Source organism: Lasiosphaeria miniovina (genome assembly GCF_030549165.1).
Source record: "Lasiosphaeria miniovina strain SMH2392-1A chromosome Unknown B0T26scaffold_1, whole genome shotgun sequence".
Classification (NCBI taxonomy): domain Eukaryota; kingdom Fungi; phylum Ascomycota; class Sordariomycetes; order Sordariales; family Lasiosphaeriaceae; genus Lasiosphaeria; species Lasiosphaeria miniovina.
In genome coordinates this window covers 2,521,023-2,535,550 of record NW_026848220.1, presented here as the reverse complement: position 1 = coordinate 2,535,550, position 14,528 = coordinate 2,521,023, and the positions used below count along the sequence as shown (strand labels likewise).

At 54.8% G+C, this 14,528-nt stretch overlaps 6 protein-coding genes across 6 annotated transcripts; 3 read left to right on the top strand and 3 right to left on the bottom strand.

The window, feature by feature from the left end:
• Positions 1 to 2,698: 2,698 nt before the first annotated feature.
• B0T26DRAFT_30679 (uncharacterized protein) lies at positions 2,699 to 3,802 on the bottom strand. The gene has a single exon (XM_060434294.1). It carries the CDS (start codon positions 3,630 to 3,632, stop codon positions 2,889 to 2,891), a length of 744 nt encoding a protein of 247 aa, XP_060302518.1. The 5' UTR covers positions 3,633 to 3,802; the 3' UTR covers positions 2,699 to 2,888.
• Positions 3,803 to 4,925: 1,123 nt separating this feature from the next.
• Positions 4,926 to 6,369, top strand: B0T26DRAFT_670030 (uncharacterized protein; the record flags this gene model as incomplete). Its single annotated transcript, XM_060439132.1, has 3 exons — positions 4,926 to 5,601; positions 5,767 to 6,152; positions 6,220 to 6,369. The coding sequence occupies 3 exons, from the start codon at positions 4,926 to 4,928 to the stop codon at positions 6,367 to 6,369; spliced, it is 1,212 nt and encodes a 403-aa protein (XP_060302517.1).
• Positions 6,348 to 6,972, bottom strand: B0T26DRAFT_30702 (uncharacterized protein). The gene is made up of 2 exons (XM_060434295.1): positions 6,485 to 6,972; positions 6,348 to 6,410 (listed from the first exon to the last, which is right to left on the bottom strand). Exon 1 carries the CDS (start codon positions 6,903 to 6,905, stop codon positions 6,570 to 6,572), a length of 336 nt encoding a protein of 111 aa, XP_060302516.1. The 5' UTR covers positions 6,906 to 6,972; the 3' UTR covers positions 6,348 to 6,410; positions 6,485 to 6,569.
• A 772-nt stretch (positions 6,973 to 7,744) lies between these two features.
• Positions 7,745 to 8,972, top strand: B0T26DRAFT_685186 (uncharacterized protein; the record flags this gene model as incomplete). Its single annotated transcript, XM_060440865.1, has 3 exons — positions 7,745 to 7,942; positions 8,015 to 8,380; positions 8,426 to 8,972. Coding segments are annotated over 3 exons (678 nt in total), but the record flags the coding sequence as incomplete, so codon positions are not given.
• B0T26DRAFT_30667 (uncharacterized protein) lies at positions 8,562 to 9,748 on the top strand. Its single transcript, XM_060434293.1, has one exon. The coding sequence runs from the start codon at positions 8,801 to 8,803 to the stop codon at positions 9,497 to 9,499; it is 699 nt and encodes a 232-aa protein (XP_060302514.1). The 5' UTR covers positions 8,562 to 8,800; the 3' UTR covers positions 9,500 to 9,748.
• A 2,042-nt stretch (positions 9,749 to 11,790) lies between these two features.
• B0T26DRAFT_30646 (uncharacterized protein) lies at positions 11,791 to 12,273 on the bottom strand. The gene has a single exon (XM_060434291.1). It carries the CDS (start codon positions 12,158 to 12,160, stop codon positions 11,885 to 11,887), a length of 276 nt encoding a protein of 91 aa, XP_060302513.1. The 5' UTR covers positions 12,161 to 12,273; the 3' UTR covers positions 11,791 to 11,884.
• Between the last annotated feature and the right edge of the window lie 2,255 nt (positions 12,274 to 14,528).

Here is a 14,528-nt window from a genome sequence, read left to right as displayed (position 1 = left end):
GTCTGATACGAAACACCCAAACGACGGGCTTGCCGAGCAGCGTCCCGGCCCCCTTTGCTCTCACCTGTCCGAGAGCTCTCTCAAAGCTGCAACCATACAGTTAGAAGACTAGACTATATTTCTAGAACAGGCAATAACGGCCTTTGACCCGATTCGGACGAGGGCGAACTACTCGTTCGAAGCTGTACTGAAGTGTGCAAACACTTATAGTCGCTTTCGATATGCTTTAACAACTGCAGCTCTCTGGAGACTGGGTGGGGAAAGACGGACGAAGATATCAGCTGGTGTTACGCTGACACCCCGTTCAATTAATGGCAACCTCAGGCGCGTCGAAAAGTCGCAGAGATACTCATCGACATCACAATTCCCTCTGGCACCTGTATCGGAACGGAGGCGACCAAATCTTGTACCCTCGACGGAGTTTCTCTCCTTTCGTCGTTTTGCATTATAGGGTTGCTCGTGTGCTGGGCAAGCAAAGTCACTTGCTGGACCGTATCGAGTTAATCCCGTGCAGCTTGCAGAGGAACTAGTGGCACGCAACTTGCCGGTCGACTGGATGACCAAGGGATGGGCAAGTGCAAGACGTGCCCGAAGGCTAGCCGGGATGGCCCATGAACAAATCCTGCTCCATCACTGGCCGACGATTAACCTTGTCAGAGTTGTTGCGAACACGTCCTGCAATCAAAAGCCCGGACTTCAGCTGAGCGATGCACGTCTGCGAAACGAGACCGGCCATGGTCATCACCATGACAAAGGCCCAAAAGGGCTCAAACGGCAAGCCGCGCTCCCTCCTCCTAGATTCCTCAGGATGGACGGGGAGGAGGAATAAGAAAACAAGGAGGGACGGCGGGCGGGGAGGAGGGGTGCCCCTCACAGTCGCGTAATTACGGCTGGACCAACTTCTGAACATTAGAGGCCTAGAAACGCTTGGCCATGGTTGGAGAAGGCGTCCGACAACGAACGAGTTGGCGGGAATTCGACATTGGAAATATTCCGTATTATTACGAGCAGCTTACGATCTGGTTCTTCAACAATCTGGCCGAGAGGCGCTCTTGTTTAAAACCCAGCTCAGTTTCTCTCCATTGCGGATCATCTACTACCTCACCTTTCCTTCATGAGGCGGACGGGAGGCGCAAAGGCGCCACAACTGTGCGGGCCAAGGCTGCATCAACGTGTTACGGGAGAGTGTGACCCTCTAGTGTTCCGTACTAATGCTACGGACTGAAGATTGTGCAAAACCTCGGGGCATTTGACGAGATGATGACGGCGAGACATTGCATAGATCAGAAAATTCCCTCTGGCAATGTCTCGGCCTGAGCCACGCACCTCGGGAAACGAGATGGGATTTTCAGGAGAGAGTTCCGAGCAACAGGCTACGTGCAACAACGCGATACGGAAGGAATACAGAGTACCGAGTATGAAATGGGGAATAGTCTACGGAGCATCGACAGACGGCCATGATGGTCCAAGAGACCCCATCTCCTTTGGGCCAGTCTGTCCCAGCACAAAAAGCACCCATGCAAAGCAGACAATCCCGCGACACCGGAATGAGCCTAGTCCAAATCGAGTTGAGAGAGGGGGGCTCGACAAGCAAGGGTAGGGAGACACCGGTGACCGGGGCCTTGACGGGGCTAGGCTTGGGACTTACCAGGGTACATGCATATCCCAGAGCGTCCCTGCCCCGTAACAATGTCAGCCTGCGCGAGCTGTCAGCAACGTCGTTAACAGGAACTTTTTTCTACTGTGTACTTCTAAACCGTCTTAGCCAGGTCCTGGAGAAAATCATCAAGGAGGCTTACGCTGTCCTGTGCGGTGCTGCTTCTTCAACCGCCGCTAAGTACGGTGCTGCACATGTACGGTGCTGCCAGAAATCTAGATGGCATTTGCTATGACAGGGGCTTGCGGGAACCGCCAGCCCGCCCTTCTCGTCCCTCCCTAGTGGCGTTTTTTTAGCAAACGGGTATGCACTCAGAAGTCAGCAGTCCCATCATCCAGGCCTGGCCCTCCGAGCAGGCTGAATTGAGTTCAGACCCAAGTGGGCCCAGGGCGTCCGCGCTGCGGAGCCTCGATCCCTGCTGCACATCATGCTTCGTTAATATTACAACATGGCAGACTGTTCCGCGCCGAGTACTGTGATGGAAGCTCGCGACTTGTCAACTTGCTCCCTTCACAGGTAATCCAAAGCTCGGCTACGGAGCGCGACCCAATAGCCCAGCTGTTGCTATTTGGTAAACTCTATCGGTCACAGACAAAAGTATAGCAGCAGCTCACGTCCGTGTGTTACAGCAGCGATATCTGAAGTCAATAAACATTGGATCACACCCACATGTTTGACAATACCCCCCCCCCCCACCTGTGGTTCCCCCCGGGACGCATCCCGGAAACTTGGTGCATGTGAGCGTGGGAGAGCGAGCAGGGGTTCTTTCTTCCTCTGGTCACCTCCGCTGTCCTTTCCCTCTCCTCACTCGCTTCGCGGGGCGCGGAGAAGGCAACCTCCATTCCTGTGATCTTGCTTCTCTTTATTACACTACTACAACGAGGTGCACGAGATTACAGGTTACTGCCACGTACCGATGCATCTTCCTAATGCCCATTCTACTTGTAAAGTAGAGTACGGATAGACGACCGCTAGGTGTGATCATCTCCGGTATCAACAAACTTGGACTAAATCTCGGGCAGCGGAACCCCACTACTATGTACTCGCTTCCCCTTCCGCCCACGGAATATTCGTAGCTCAGTCAAATTCGAGTTAGGTTTGGTACCTAATTAAGTTTCTTGTCTGGCGTCGAAAAAGGGACTGCTGTCAGTGGAAGCTAGTTTCGTAGCGGATTTTGCTGGATTTGGGCTGCTTGAGTGCGTTTGAGCTTTGGCACACTCTCTCAGATTCCTTAGTACCTTGGTACATACATGCCTTCTGCTCCGTTCTGCACCCCTCCCTCCCTCCCCCTGCGTGGGAATTGGTCAGGCCCTGCGCCAGATTCACTAAGATGGTCCCGACTGCCCTCGCACAGTACAGGACTGGGTAGGTAGAGTAGGAGGTTCCTACGCCACTCCCACCGTCCAGGGACGGTGCCGCAGGAAAGCCTCAGCCTGGTTGCGCTCCCCCGTCCATATTCCCTGCTCGCGTTTGTGTATGCGGGCATGCACGGCGTGCTCCCCAGATCTGCGAAAATTACAAGACTATCCCATACATAGCAAGTAGGGGGGAGGGGGAGGGGACTGAGGACTTGTGGTTTCTGTATCCCTATTCCTTGGCGCGCTGCAGTCTCTTCCCAAACCTCTCTGCCCGGTCTGCCTGCCTCGCCAGACAGAAAGACAAACGACGAGACAGAAAGACAGAAAAGTGGTCGTGCGCTTGCCTCGTTGCTGTTGCCGTTGCTCGCTCGCCCTTGCCGCGCCGTCTGCCTGCCTGCCGTCAGAGAGTTCGAGTTCCTTTGGAGAGGGGGAAGGCGTGACTGTCTGTCTGCTGTTAGTCGTTCCTGCCCTGGCTGGCTGGCGGTGTGGTTGAAAGCATCGCGGCTTCCTCCAAGCGTTCGTTCCAGGGCCGACCCGACGGACTGGACTGGACCATACATCCTTGAATTTTGTGGTGCAGTCCAGGCGTCTTTCCCGGCGTGTCTGTCTGCCGTCATCAAGGCGTGCGCTCCAAAACATATACACACACACACATCAGGTAGCGGCGCTGTCTCGAAGAAAGAATATTTTGTATAGCTTCACTCCAGTACGGCAGCGGCGCATCATCATCACCAAAATTTGGGCCCCAAAATTTTGCAAGCCAGACCCGAGCGTCCAGGAGGGAAGTCGGGAGTCGAGGGCGAGGGGGAGGCAAGCAGAAAAGTGAGCCAGGCTAGCCGCCAGTGAGTGCCAAAGTGGGTGGCTCCCTCACGGCGCGCAGCCTCCAACAGCAACCCTTGACGCGAACCGGTGGTCTTCCAGCCCTCACGCGCTAGACCTGGCTGGCTGATCCCAAATCAAAGCCGCCCGTCAAGTACACACACACAAAGCGCGCCAGGCACAATCACAAGTACTTGCCGTATTGTACGTACTACATACAGTACCGGCCAGCCAGCCCAGCACTTTTGTTTCGCTTGGCTCGTTCGACGGGAGACAAGACGCCTGCTCTGCTCTGCTCTGCTCTGCTCTGCTCTGTGCTCTCTCCAGTCTCCTGTCTCTTGTCTCAGACAAGCAACAGCCAGCCCAGCCAGCCAGCCCAGCAAGCTAGCTAGCTGCCAGCAAGCGTACTTTTCTTGTTCCTCACACACCCTGCCTGACCCAAGACAAGGATCCCGGCACCCGAGCTTCCAATAATTGGGACGCCCCAACATATAATTCGAGAGACGCCATCATTGATCGGCCTCCATACATTAGAGTACCAGGAAACCCACAAACTCAAAAAAACGCCCCTCCCGCCGCTGCCTTAACTCAAGGTTAAGATTCGCTTGATTGCACTCTAGAACGGCTCCTGATCGCTGGCCTGGCCCGTGTCTTTTCTGTTCTTACTTTGGCTCTTGGCTTGAGCCTTGGGCTGGAGAGAGAACCTCGGTGTCGAGAAATCATAGTGCCCGAGAGTCGAGCATACCGAGAAAAAAGCAAAGCATCCTTGGTCCAAGGGGAACATCAACAAATCGCCCGTCCATGAGCTTTCGTCTCAGCCTGCTTTTCAGAACCAGGCCACAGCAGCCCGAACGGAGTCTCGACGAAGCCCCCCGCCCCGCGCGCCCAGCTCTGTCGCCTCCATTGGCGTCGTGGAGGAGCTCCAACGACTGACGAGCTCGAAACCTCGAGAGAAGGCACAAGTCCCTCGAAGAGCTATGGAAACCTCGAGTTTTGCATCTCGGAGGCCGGCCACGACGAGTCTGCCTCACTTCTCGTTACCTCCTCCGGAAATACCAAGTACGCGATACCCTAACCATGCTTCTACAATCATGACCAGCCCGCGTGACAACAGTGTCGGGGATCGGAAGGCATCATCTCTGCCAACCACTGTCCCTCCGGCGTGGTCTCTGACCTCGCCCTCCCAAGCTCCCCCTTTCTCCCAGCCTGTCTCTTCAGCAACCCAAAGCACCCGTATTCTGACACCCTCCTCAGGGGCAGCGTCCGACGGACTAAGCCTTTCCCCAGGCGTAAACAGCACCAGCTCGCAGTCTTCACAGCCTGGTGGCTCGTCCTTGTTTTATAGTAATCTGCCGTGGACGACGCCAGCAAGCTCAGCTCAGCAACAGCACACGGGGGCCTACACGTACCAAAACAGCAGCAGCAACAACAGCGGGCCCTATGGCTCCCAACGCCTCTTCTCCGGTTCCCCCATGCAGCCGCACTTTTCCGCCCGCTCTTCCACCTCAACCGCGAACGGGGACAGCCTTCCTGCCCCTCCATCCTACCAGGACCAGCCGCCCTTCCCGACCCAAATTGGTTCTGGAGGCGGCGGCGGTGGCCGTGGCGGTGGCGGCGGAGGAGGCAGTCTAGGGTCCTCGCTACCAACTCAGCCGGGATCTCAACAGTCGGTTCTTGCCCAACCTGCCATCGGTGCGCAAAATTCGACGAGCACACAGCCGCAAACGTCAGGCCAGACGGCGTCTGGAGTCCCCCCTCAGGATGGGGGTGGGTACAGGCAGCCGCATACGTCAAGCTACTACACCTCATCATCAACACCACAGCAATCTTCGTTTTCGTCGTTCCCAGGGCCGCAGCCACAGCAATCACCCACCGCCCCTTCGCCCACAACCACTTCTGGCGTTGTCCCGCGTGGACTGGTATCGCTTTCAGGAAGTTCCATGGCCCCTCCAATCGGGTATGGGGGGGCTCGGGGCCACCCCATGCAGCCAGGGGCTTCGTACGCAACATATGGTCAGATACAAGCACCCGTCCTCAGCAACGTGCACCACCCTGGAGCTCCGCTCTCCGTGGTTGGCGGGATGGGCATGCAAGGTTATGGCCATCATCATCATCCGGGTCTGCCTCAACACCACATGTATGTTCCCCATAGCAGCGGCGGACCAACAAGCCAGGAGCGCCCCTTCAAATGCGACCAGTGTCCGCAGAGTTTCAACCGAAACCACGACCTGAAGAGGCACAAGAGGATACATCTGGCCGTCAAGCCGTTTCCGTGCGATCACTGCGAGAAGAGCTTTTCTCGGAAGGATGCCCTGAAGGTGAGTGAAACCCAAGAACAAAAATCCCCCCGCCTGCGAGATTGCTGATTTTTTTTGGTTGTTTTAGCGTCACAAGCTTGTCAAGGGCTGCGGCGGCAAAGACTCGCGCGAATCACGAGACGGTACATCAGGGGGAAACGATGCCTCACCCATTGATAGGAGTGACGCAGTAAGCGACGATAACGAGAGCGGCAGCCCCGACATTAAAAAGGAGTGAGAGCACCAATTCTACGTCGTGAGTCTTTGGATACAGACCTCCTAGGACACAGACTGTCAGTCAATGGCAGGCTTTAAAAGATCATAGTCACGACAGAGAATCGGGGATCAGTGACCGTTTTCTCCCCCCTATTCCGGATCCACTTTTATTACAGGCAGGACACAATCCACCTGCTCATTGTCGGGGAGCGTACGTATGACTCAAGCCTGCTTGGCTGAGCCGGCAAACATACAAGCAAGGGCTGCTAGATGTATGTCGTGCTTCGGAAGCGCCATGCAATACGTTGTCGAGGGGAACGAAGTGGTAACTAATTTGCATGGCCATTCAGTCAAGCAGGCCGTGTTACGAATCCCTGAGGAAATGCACGGCAGTGGGGCACACCCAGTTTGGTTCCAGCCAATCAGGGGTGTCCCAGGGTCCCGAGCCATGAGGACACGGGACTCCGGGACTTGGCCAAGGGGGCCGGGGTCCCGGAACACGGGGCCACGGGACAGCGGGACACTGTTGATTGGTCCACCTATATAGATATATACCATGACCGTAGCCACGGTCCTAGCTAGAACTTGCTTGGTTCTACAAGCAAGCAATACACATTCACTGCACTCATACACTTTGAGTAGCACTCTATTTTGACTGTGTTTACTATGCGATTAGGAGCTTGCCCTTTGTTCAGTCTTTATTATTACCAACCTAGCACCCTTGTCTGTGGAGCCCCTGCTCCCTTACAGACAGACGACCCTAACAGTCGAGTGGTTTGTAATAGCACGACGAGAAAGTGATATGTTGCCCTTCCTCAAACCATGTCCTACTGAAAGAAATAAAGAAAAGGCGAGGTTAAGAATAAGTCGTTACGACTAAAATAGCTGTTATAAGCTTAAATCACTCCAGGTTGAAGTCTCACACTAATACTAGTCATTGCTCACTCTACTCATTACTTACATCGTGACTACCTTGATCAGGCGTACCTGCCCTCTCTCACAATACTCTTCTGGTACTTGTACCTATATCCTTCCACATATAGAGTCCTAGACTCTCTCATAATACTGCCTTTTAGGTACTTTTCATCACCTACATATCGTGTAGGCGTGTTTTGCACCCCGAGGTGGGAAGATTGGTCGGAGCCGGCACCCACCAGAAAGACCTGGCCAGGTGCGGTTTATTACCCCGGGAGAGGCGTATTTCTGTGGTCAAAGGCAGGCCCGACAGAGCGGAAACCAATTAGGGCGCATGCAACCCCACCACTTACGTCATACCAGCCAGACCCGCGGCCGACAGAGGCGAGGAGGGACGCCACTTCCACCGCGACGCCCGAAGCCCAACCTTTTAATGGTGCTTCTTCTTGTACTGGCACTCTAACCTTGTCACGGCTATCAGGAGAGACGCCACTTCCACCACGACGCCCGAAGCCCAACCTTTTAATGATTTTCTACCGCCTTTGAGATTGCACGACGGTCGTTCGCCTCTGCTTCTTCCTGCACCGGCACTCCAACTTCGCATCGTCCTAGTCGCAAGCACGCCCCTGCTGGCCGCCAATACTCGCCCGAGATCGGTTAGTTCGATTGATGCACAAGAGGTATCGTCTAGCCGCGTGCGGTTCTACGCTGGAGATTGCTGACGGTCCTTTTTTTCTTCTTCTCTTCTCTAGTCGCCCGTATCAGCGCTTCCGAAAGAATGCCTACGGATTCGCCCCCGCCCATCAGGGTCGAGTACGTCGGCACCAGATCCCTCGAGTGGGGTGCCCGTGCTGCCATCGTCGCCCGGCAGCGCCGAGCCCTCACATGCTACAGCTTCTGCCCCGGCTCCGACACCAGACCTGCTGGATTCGCAGCGCTCGGGGTCACTAGCAGATACCTTCGAATCGCAGTCGTCGTCGCAAGAGTCCCAGCTTCCCGAGACGGACGAGGAACTCAAGCAGCAATTCGCCCAGTACGTCCGAGATGAGATTTCCAGCATCCGATCCGAGTATGCCCCCACCAGCGCTGCCAAGGAGGCAAAGGCAACGCAGGCAAAGGTGGCCTATTGTTTATTGGCTGTGCTTAACGACCCGACATCGCAGCTTGATATGTTTAGCATAGGGGCTATGAAGTCTTACATGGAGAAGAAGGGCGTCTCGTCGGCCTTTATAGCGCATCTCAGGTTCGCATATTCGATATGTATACCTAAGATCTAATTCATACTCGATACCTAGATAAACTAGGCGGCGGGGGATAAGGCGAAGAACTTGAAACGCAAGAGGTCGGACACGTCTAGACACACTACGCCGACGGTCGAGGATCTTCCCACCGGAGACACCGGAGACAGGCCGGCCGTTCCAACGCAAACAAGATCGCCCAGGCCAAAGTACCAAAGTGGTACGACGGAAGCTGTGTTCTCTCTGGCAGCACACCGGTCGACGGGGCACACATTGTAGACGTGAGGGCCTCGGGGATGAATGCCCTCTCTTTCTGGGAGACGCTGGGTATGTTTTGGCCTCTTAAGAATGTCGATAAGCTCGATATCAAAGGCCAGGAAGTACGGAACATCCTCCCCCTCAACACGGGCGTCCATATCTTCTGGGATCGGCACAGATTCGCGCTCCGTCCCGTCGAGCACCCGACAGACCCCGAGCACAGGATCTACTTACAGGTGGTGTGGCTCAAGGATCTGGACAAGTTTGGTGGCTTTATCAAAGGTGCCTGGAACCATCGCGCATCCGGCACCATCGTGGACTTCCGGCGTGGGAGCGACGACGGGCGCATGTTCCCGTGCCTCGAGCATGGCGACGTCTACGAGCTATCTACGGCCGATCCAGTCAGGTGCCCGATACCCAGTATCCAATTTCTGCGGATTCGCTATGCCGTCCAGAAGATCATTGCGGGCCCGATGGCCGCCGGCGCGCTCAAAGACATCTTTAGTGGCGAGCCGCCCGAGGACGGGCTGGGCTCTGCCCGCCACGAGGAACTGGCTTCGTCAGAGCAAGAGGCGGGTGGAATGGGATGTGGTAGATAGGCACCGCCTCCTCCAGATATCGACCAGCACGATCTCCTTCTACGCGAAGACTGTACCATTCTACCCTCCCGGCCCGCTACGGGGAGACATGGGGGATATATGCCGCAAGTCGCACCCGGCGTGGGTGGCATGTAACGGCTGAGCCCCGCCAATAGCTTTACGTCGTCCTGGTTCTCTCGCGAACGGTGGCCCCGAGTAAGACAGTAGATTAGCACACGCTGGAGTTAATGAATATACATATGCTAGTGCGACCGTGACCAGTCGTCTTCTACGTGCCGGTCAAGTGCTTGATTGACTATTAAGATCGTCTGACTAGCCCGCAACTGCCCTAGCTGTCGTTACGAGTGAGAGGTAGGCCATCGTGAGTGAGGGGCGTGCGGCAGAGATCATGTAGGTTCGGGTGACAGAGCGAGACAAGACTCCACGTGTACGTGTGATGGCACGTGCCTACGTATGTAGTTCCGGTCTTGCTGTCAAGCAATATTGCAGATAAAGTAAGTGGCAGGATATCTGCACATACCTAGGCGAGTTCAACCTCCCTTCTAGTCTCCTTCGGGTCATAGATGTATCGCTACAGACTACAAGAGGAAATCTAGTTATCGTTTCTCGTGACCGTACGTTCGCGAGGCTTTCTTTCTCGAGCTCTTCTCACCCGCATGCTCTCCCCCACCCACCCTGGCTAGCTACATGGCTAGTTGGCGGCTGAAAAAAAAATGAAGCGTACAAAGACCTAGAGATAGCTGACGACCTAGTCGGCTGGGCCAAACGATCGAGCTACTGGCGTCTCAGCCGCTGCCCACTGAAACACGCAGCAGCTTGATTTACTCTCTCTCTGTCCCTCTCCAGCTGCGCGCTGTATGTGTGTGTGTGTGTGTACCTGCTCGCCTGGATGTCTCCTCCTGATTGGCGTACCTACCTAGTCTACAGAGGACCTTCTCCTAGTTCCCGAACAACAATAGCAAGAAACCACAAACGCTAGCATCAAACTCCCGTAGGTAGTCCTCGACACACACGGAGTACTAAAAGTCAGCTACAGATGACACTACGGCATTACCTCCGACGCGCCAGCAAGCCGGCCAGGATCACCTACGGCATGGCACGGCAAGGCACGGCAAGGCACGGCAAGGCAAGGTCCTGCATGGCAAAGCAGGTGCAGGTGAAGGAAGAAAGAACGAAAAAGAAACCAGAACACAGGGAATCCTACCAAACAAAAAAACCAGGCGTGGGTAGGAGGAGTTGGTTGCTGTCGGGCCACCTGTTTGCATAGGTGAGTAGGTCCTTTAGGTAAGATACAGCACGGCCAGGGGGTGGAAGGGGGAAAGCCGCACCCGCACACGCACGCACACGCACGCCCTAGACATGAAGTCGGCCTAGAGAGATGCCTAGTATTGTTCCTTACTCATGCAACGGGGGATATTCTTCCCCACGAACTCTTCCCTGGGAGGCAGGGTAGTGTTTACATGCGTGAGAGAATCTGACCAGACAATCCGCGTCCAGGGCGTGGGAGAAAGAGATGGAGAGGAGCCCACATGGCTCAGAGCCCAGCGGTTATTCGAGTGCTAGTTCGAAGGCTACCGCCCATTGTCGCGAACATGAAAGCCGGAGCCCCCCCTGGTGGCATGGGAATGATGTGTGCTTCTACCACAGGCTGGTCCGTACTGTACCTACGTGCATACACTAGACGCTCGTCGGTCAGCAAAAGCAAACACAAAACGGCACCTGGCGGCATGAGGTATGTACGTAAGTAATGAGCGGCTTGTTGACAAAACCACGATTCCGTAAAGTAAGACAGAATTCTGCGAGCCGGGATACGTTCTCGTAAGATTTGGAGTTCCAGGATCGACCCCCCCGCCGCCGTGGCCGCCGCCGCCGTGCTGCGCACTGTTTTGCTTGCCCGGGATTGCAGTTACACAGCGTCAGACGCTTGGTTGGTTGCGTGTATGATGAAAAGGGGGGCGACAAACCACTACACCAATTTTGGAGCCTTCTTTTCTGCTTCTTTTGGCTTCATTTGCATATCGCATCTTCCTTTGGTACCAGGATGGGCCACCATGGCCACTGGGCTAGGGCTGGGGTCAGCGGCGCGTCTGGCGCAGCCATCGTCGACCTGGTCTCGAGCACAAAATGGACCACTCGGGTGAATACTGTACTTTGTATTTGTACGTTCCGCATATGTGTTGAAATGTCTGACTGGACCTATTCTCGTTGGCTCCCAAGATATCAGACCAACTTATTAACATTTTCTGTTAATGTCCTCCACTTCCCTCTCTTTACTAGCGGCCCAGGCTCTGCTTCTTGCCGCCTCAGAAACCTCACCGTCTCACCAAGCTGTTTTTAGCCTCGAAGTCGATTGTGATACGACGGTTTAGGTCCCGAAGTGAAGGCGGTGCGGCTGAAAGTCTAGTGCTATTCGCCTTGTGGTCTAGACCAGTCTTATCTAGTTATTCCGAAGTGAGATAAGGAGTATCCCAGGCCCAATGCCTCCTTGCGACGTGGCTTAATGAACTCCCGGGGAACAAAATATGACTCAAATAACATTTTGAATCTTTGAAGACCAAAAGAGAGTGTGCGCAGGGGCTGCGGGAGAGGTGGGCGAGACACGATCGGCGAGGAGTGCTCGGCCCACAAATGAGGCGGCGGCCCAAAGACTCCGATGCCGCCAGCACCATGTAATTGGGGTGTGGAAGTGGGTGGGTTGCGAGGCCAGGGTGTAATGGGCCACCACGGACGGGGTGCACGCCAGCCGTGGCGTTCTCAACTGCAGCTCAGCCGTCCAAAGCAAGAGAATGTAGCAGGCGTCCATGGTCGACACCAGAAACCTGCATCGGGTGAGGAAGATACCGTGGTGAGATATTAAAGAGGCAATAACCCGGCACAGATAGGAATAGTTGAAAAGAAACGTGGATATAATACCTTGGCAAATACGAAATATTCCACTCGGAAACGTAATGATTCCCGCTATCTCGATACCCCATCAGCAATCCCCTATTCTCGGGCTGCAAGTCTCGAACATTGCTCAAGGAGAACAATGAGGCTCCCGCCAGTTCCATCTCTTCAGGCGGAGACGCCGCGAAATACAGAGTTTGATTCGTCTAGTTTTCCATACTTTCATCTAACCTGTGTTCTTCAAGGAGGGAGAGTTGCAGAAAATAGGGCTTTGATCCAATGGCAGTCGCAGGCCATAGTAGCACCGTGTTATAATGGCCAAAGCATCATTGGACTATTGGCAATGCATCATCGGCACGGGACTGATAAGGGGGGAGGGAGGTTCGCGGGATTAACTGTCAAGATATACCGCCGGACCATTTTCTGGTGATGCTCCGAGAAGCCAGCTTGTAGACTGATGAATGAGATGCATCTGTTAAAACCTCTGGGAATATATCGTTTGATGTACTTGTCTGTGATCATAAACAGCACGGTCCCGTTGTTATAGACTCTCGGAACCCTCAGAAGAGAGATATCGGTCGTAAAGTACGCAGCAGAAGCATCAAATAGTACCTCCAGATTAAGGCTTCACAACGCCGCCTAGGCGGCCGCTGGGTTCGGCAACCAGTATGTTCGTTTCCTCAGGCCAGCCATTACAGCCACCTCCATTGGGAACAGCGTCCGTTGCGTGTCTCGTCAAAAGGATGCTGTAATAATTGTGGTCGGTGCGTTGAATTGTTGACGGCCCGTTGACGCTGTTTGGTTCCGTTTCTTCTATCCCCACCCCCAGACCGGCTTGGCCAGCCTACCAGGGGCTTTGGCAGGCTCCCAACGACGGACTTTCTAGACTCCTCACCCTATCATACTCCAACCCCGGTCACCGAATGAGGCCACTGGCCGGGTCAGGTTCAAGAGGCTGAAGTCAACAGCCGGAATATTGGCCAGGGGAGAATTCCTAACGACGGGCACACCTCACTGGAGATGTCTGAGATATCTTGGATTTAGTGGTTATATTCCGAGCGCAAGTTATCGTTCGCACAGAACATGAAACCCAAAGGTTTCTCGCTGGCTGCTGTGGTATCTAGCGCCGGAGAAACATCCAGGCTGTGGAACTATGACGCACTCGATGATATTCAACCCGGGCCAGAGAGAGATCGCCTGTGTTTCCTGCCAGCAGAGTAGTGTCCCTCGAACACGGCACTTTGCAAGCATCTTCTCTTTCAGTCGAGTGGTACGAACGAGCCGGCCTGGGGTGACGGCATTTCCCTGAGCAGGGAAAGGGTAGTATCTCTCCCGGAGAAGAGATCCCAACAAAGACGAGTGCTAGGTTCTGACTCCTGTTTCTGATAGAGCTAGAGCCCGACATAGACGACACAGCCAGATGTCGTCCGGCAGTTGGCTGATATACGGGAGGTCGGTTGCCCTCGCGAAAAGTACATGCCGTTCGACTTGCCAAGACGATGCCAAACAAATCATAGTGGCCACAGAGGCTTTGCCCGGGGAAGCGTTAATGGTTGCCACGACTCCAATCAGCGGAATCGAAAAGCATCATAGAAGACGGGTGTCTGGTTGCTTGGGTCAACCGAAGACTCTCGATTGTCGTGCTCTGGCCGTCGCCAAGAAATGGGTCCTTGCCAAGGCTGGATAACATGTCGTCCAAATAAACTCGCCTTCGCCGACGCCAGGCGGAGAACCCACGAGGGGCTGCATAGAACAGATGAGACGCCAGGCAGGCGCATAAGTACCCAGGTGCCTAGAATAACATGGGAAACTATCCACTCGTGGCTTGGATGGGCGCCTGCATGCCGTATTGCACCACGGATACGGCTCCATCTCGCGCGAGTTTCCTGCAGCCGTAGGAGGATGGCGCTATTCAGGGCCGACGGGGGGCGCTGCTGGAGGTTTGCTCTTGCGTCATCTGACGTTGCCGATCGAGAAAGTCTTGCAATGCGAAGCAAGCGAGGCACGCGAGGCACGCGAGGTTATCGCGGATTGGCGAGAGTTTGGCCACGACTTGAAGTGGCAGTTACCACTTGAAATGTCACTAATGTATAAGGTTTTCGTGGGAACCGCTGGGAAGGAAGGCGCCATGGATCATCTGGTTGTTGCTTCCAACCTAAGGTACTGTTGGCACCCAGCATTGGATGCTCGAGTCCCGATTCAGCGATACATACCTCCTTCCTGTCTGGAGCATACTTGGTATTTGGCGAGTGGCATCTCGATAACGGGCGGGAATCTACAAGAAA

Coding starts and splice junctions, on each gene's coding strand:
- B0T26DRAFT_30702 (XM_060434295.1), bottom strand. CDS start 6,905: ATGGTATATATCTATATAGGTGGACCAATCAACAGTGTCCCGCTGTCC.
- B0T26DRAFT_30679 (XM_060434294.1), bottom strand. CDS start 3,632: ATGACGGCAGACAGACACGCCGGGAAAGACGCCTGGACTGCACCACAA.
- B0T26DRAFT_30667 (XM_060434293.1), top strand. CDS start 8,801: ATGCCCTCTCTTTCTGGGAGACGCTGGGTATGTTTTGGCCTCTTAAGA.
- B0T26DRAFT_30646 (XM_060434291.1), bottom strand. CDS start 12,160: ATGGACGCCTGCTACATTCTCTTGCTTTGGACGGCTGAGCTGCAGTTG.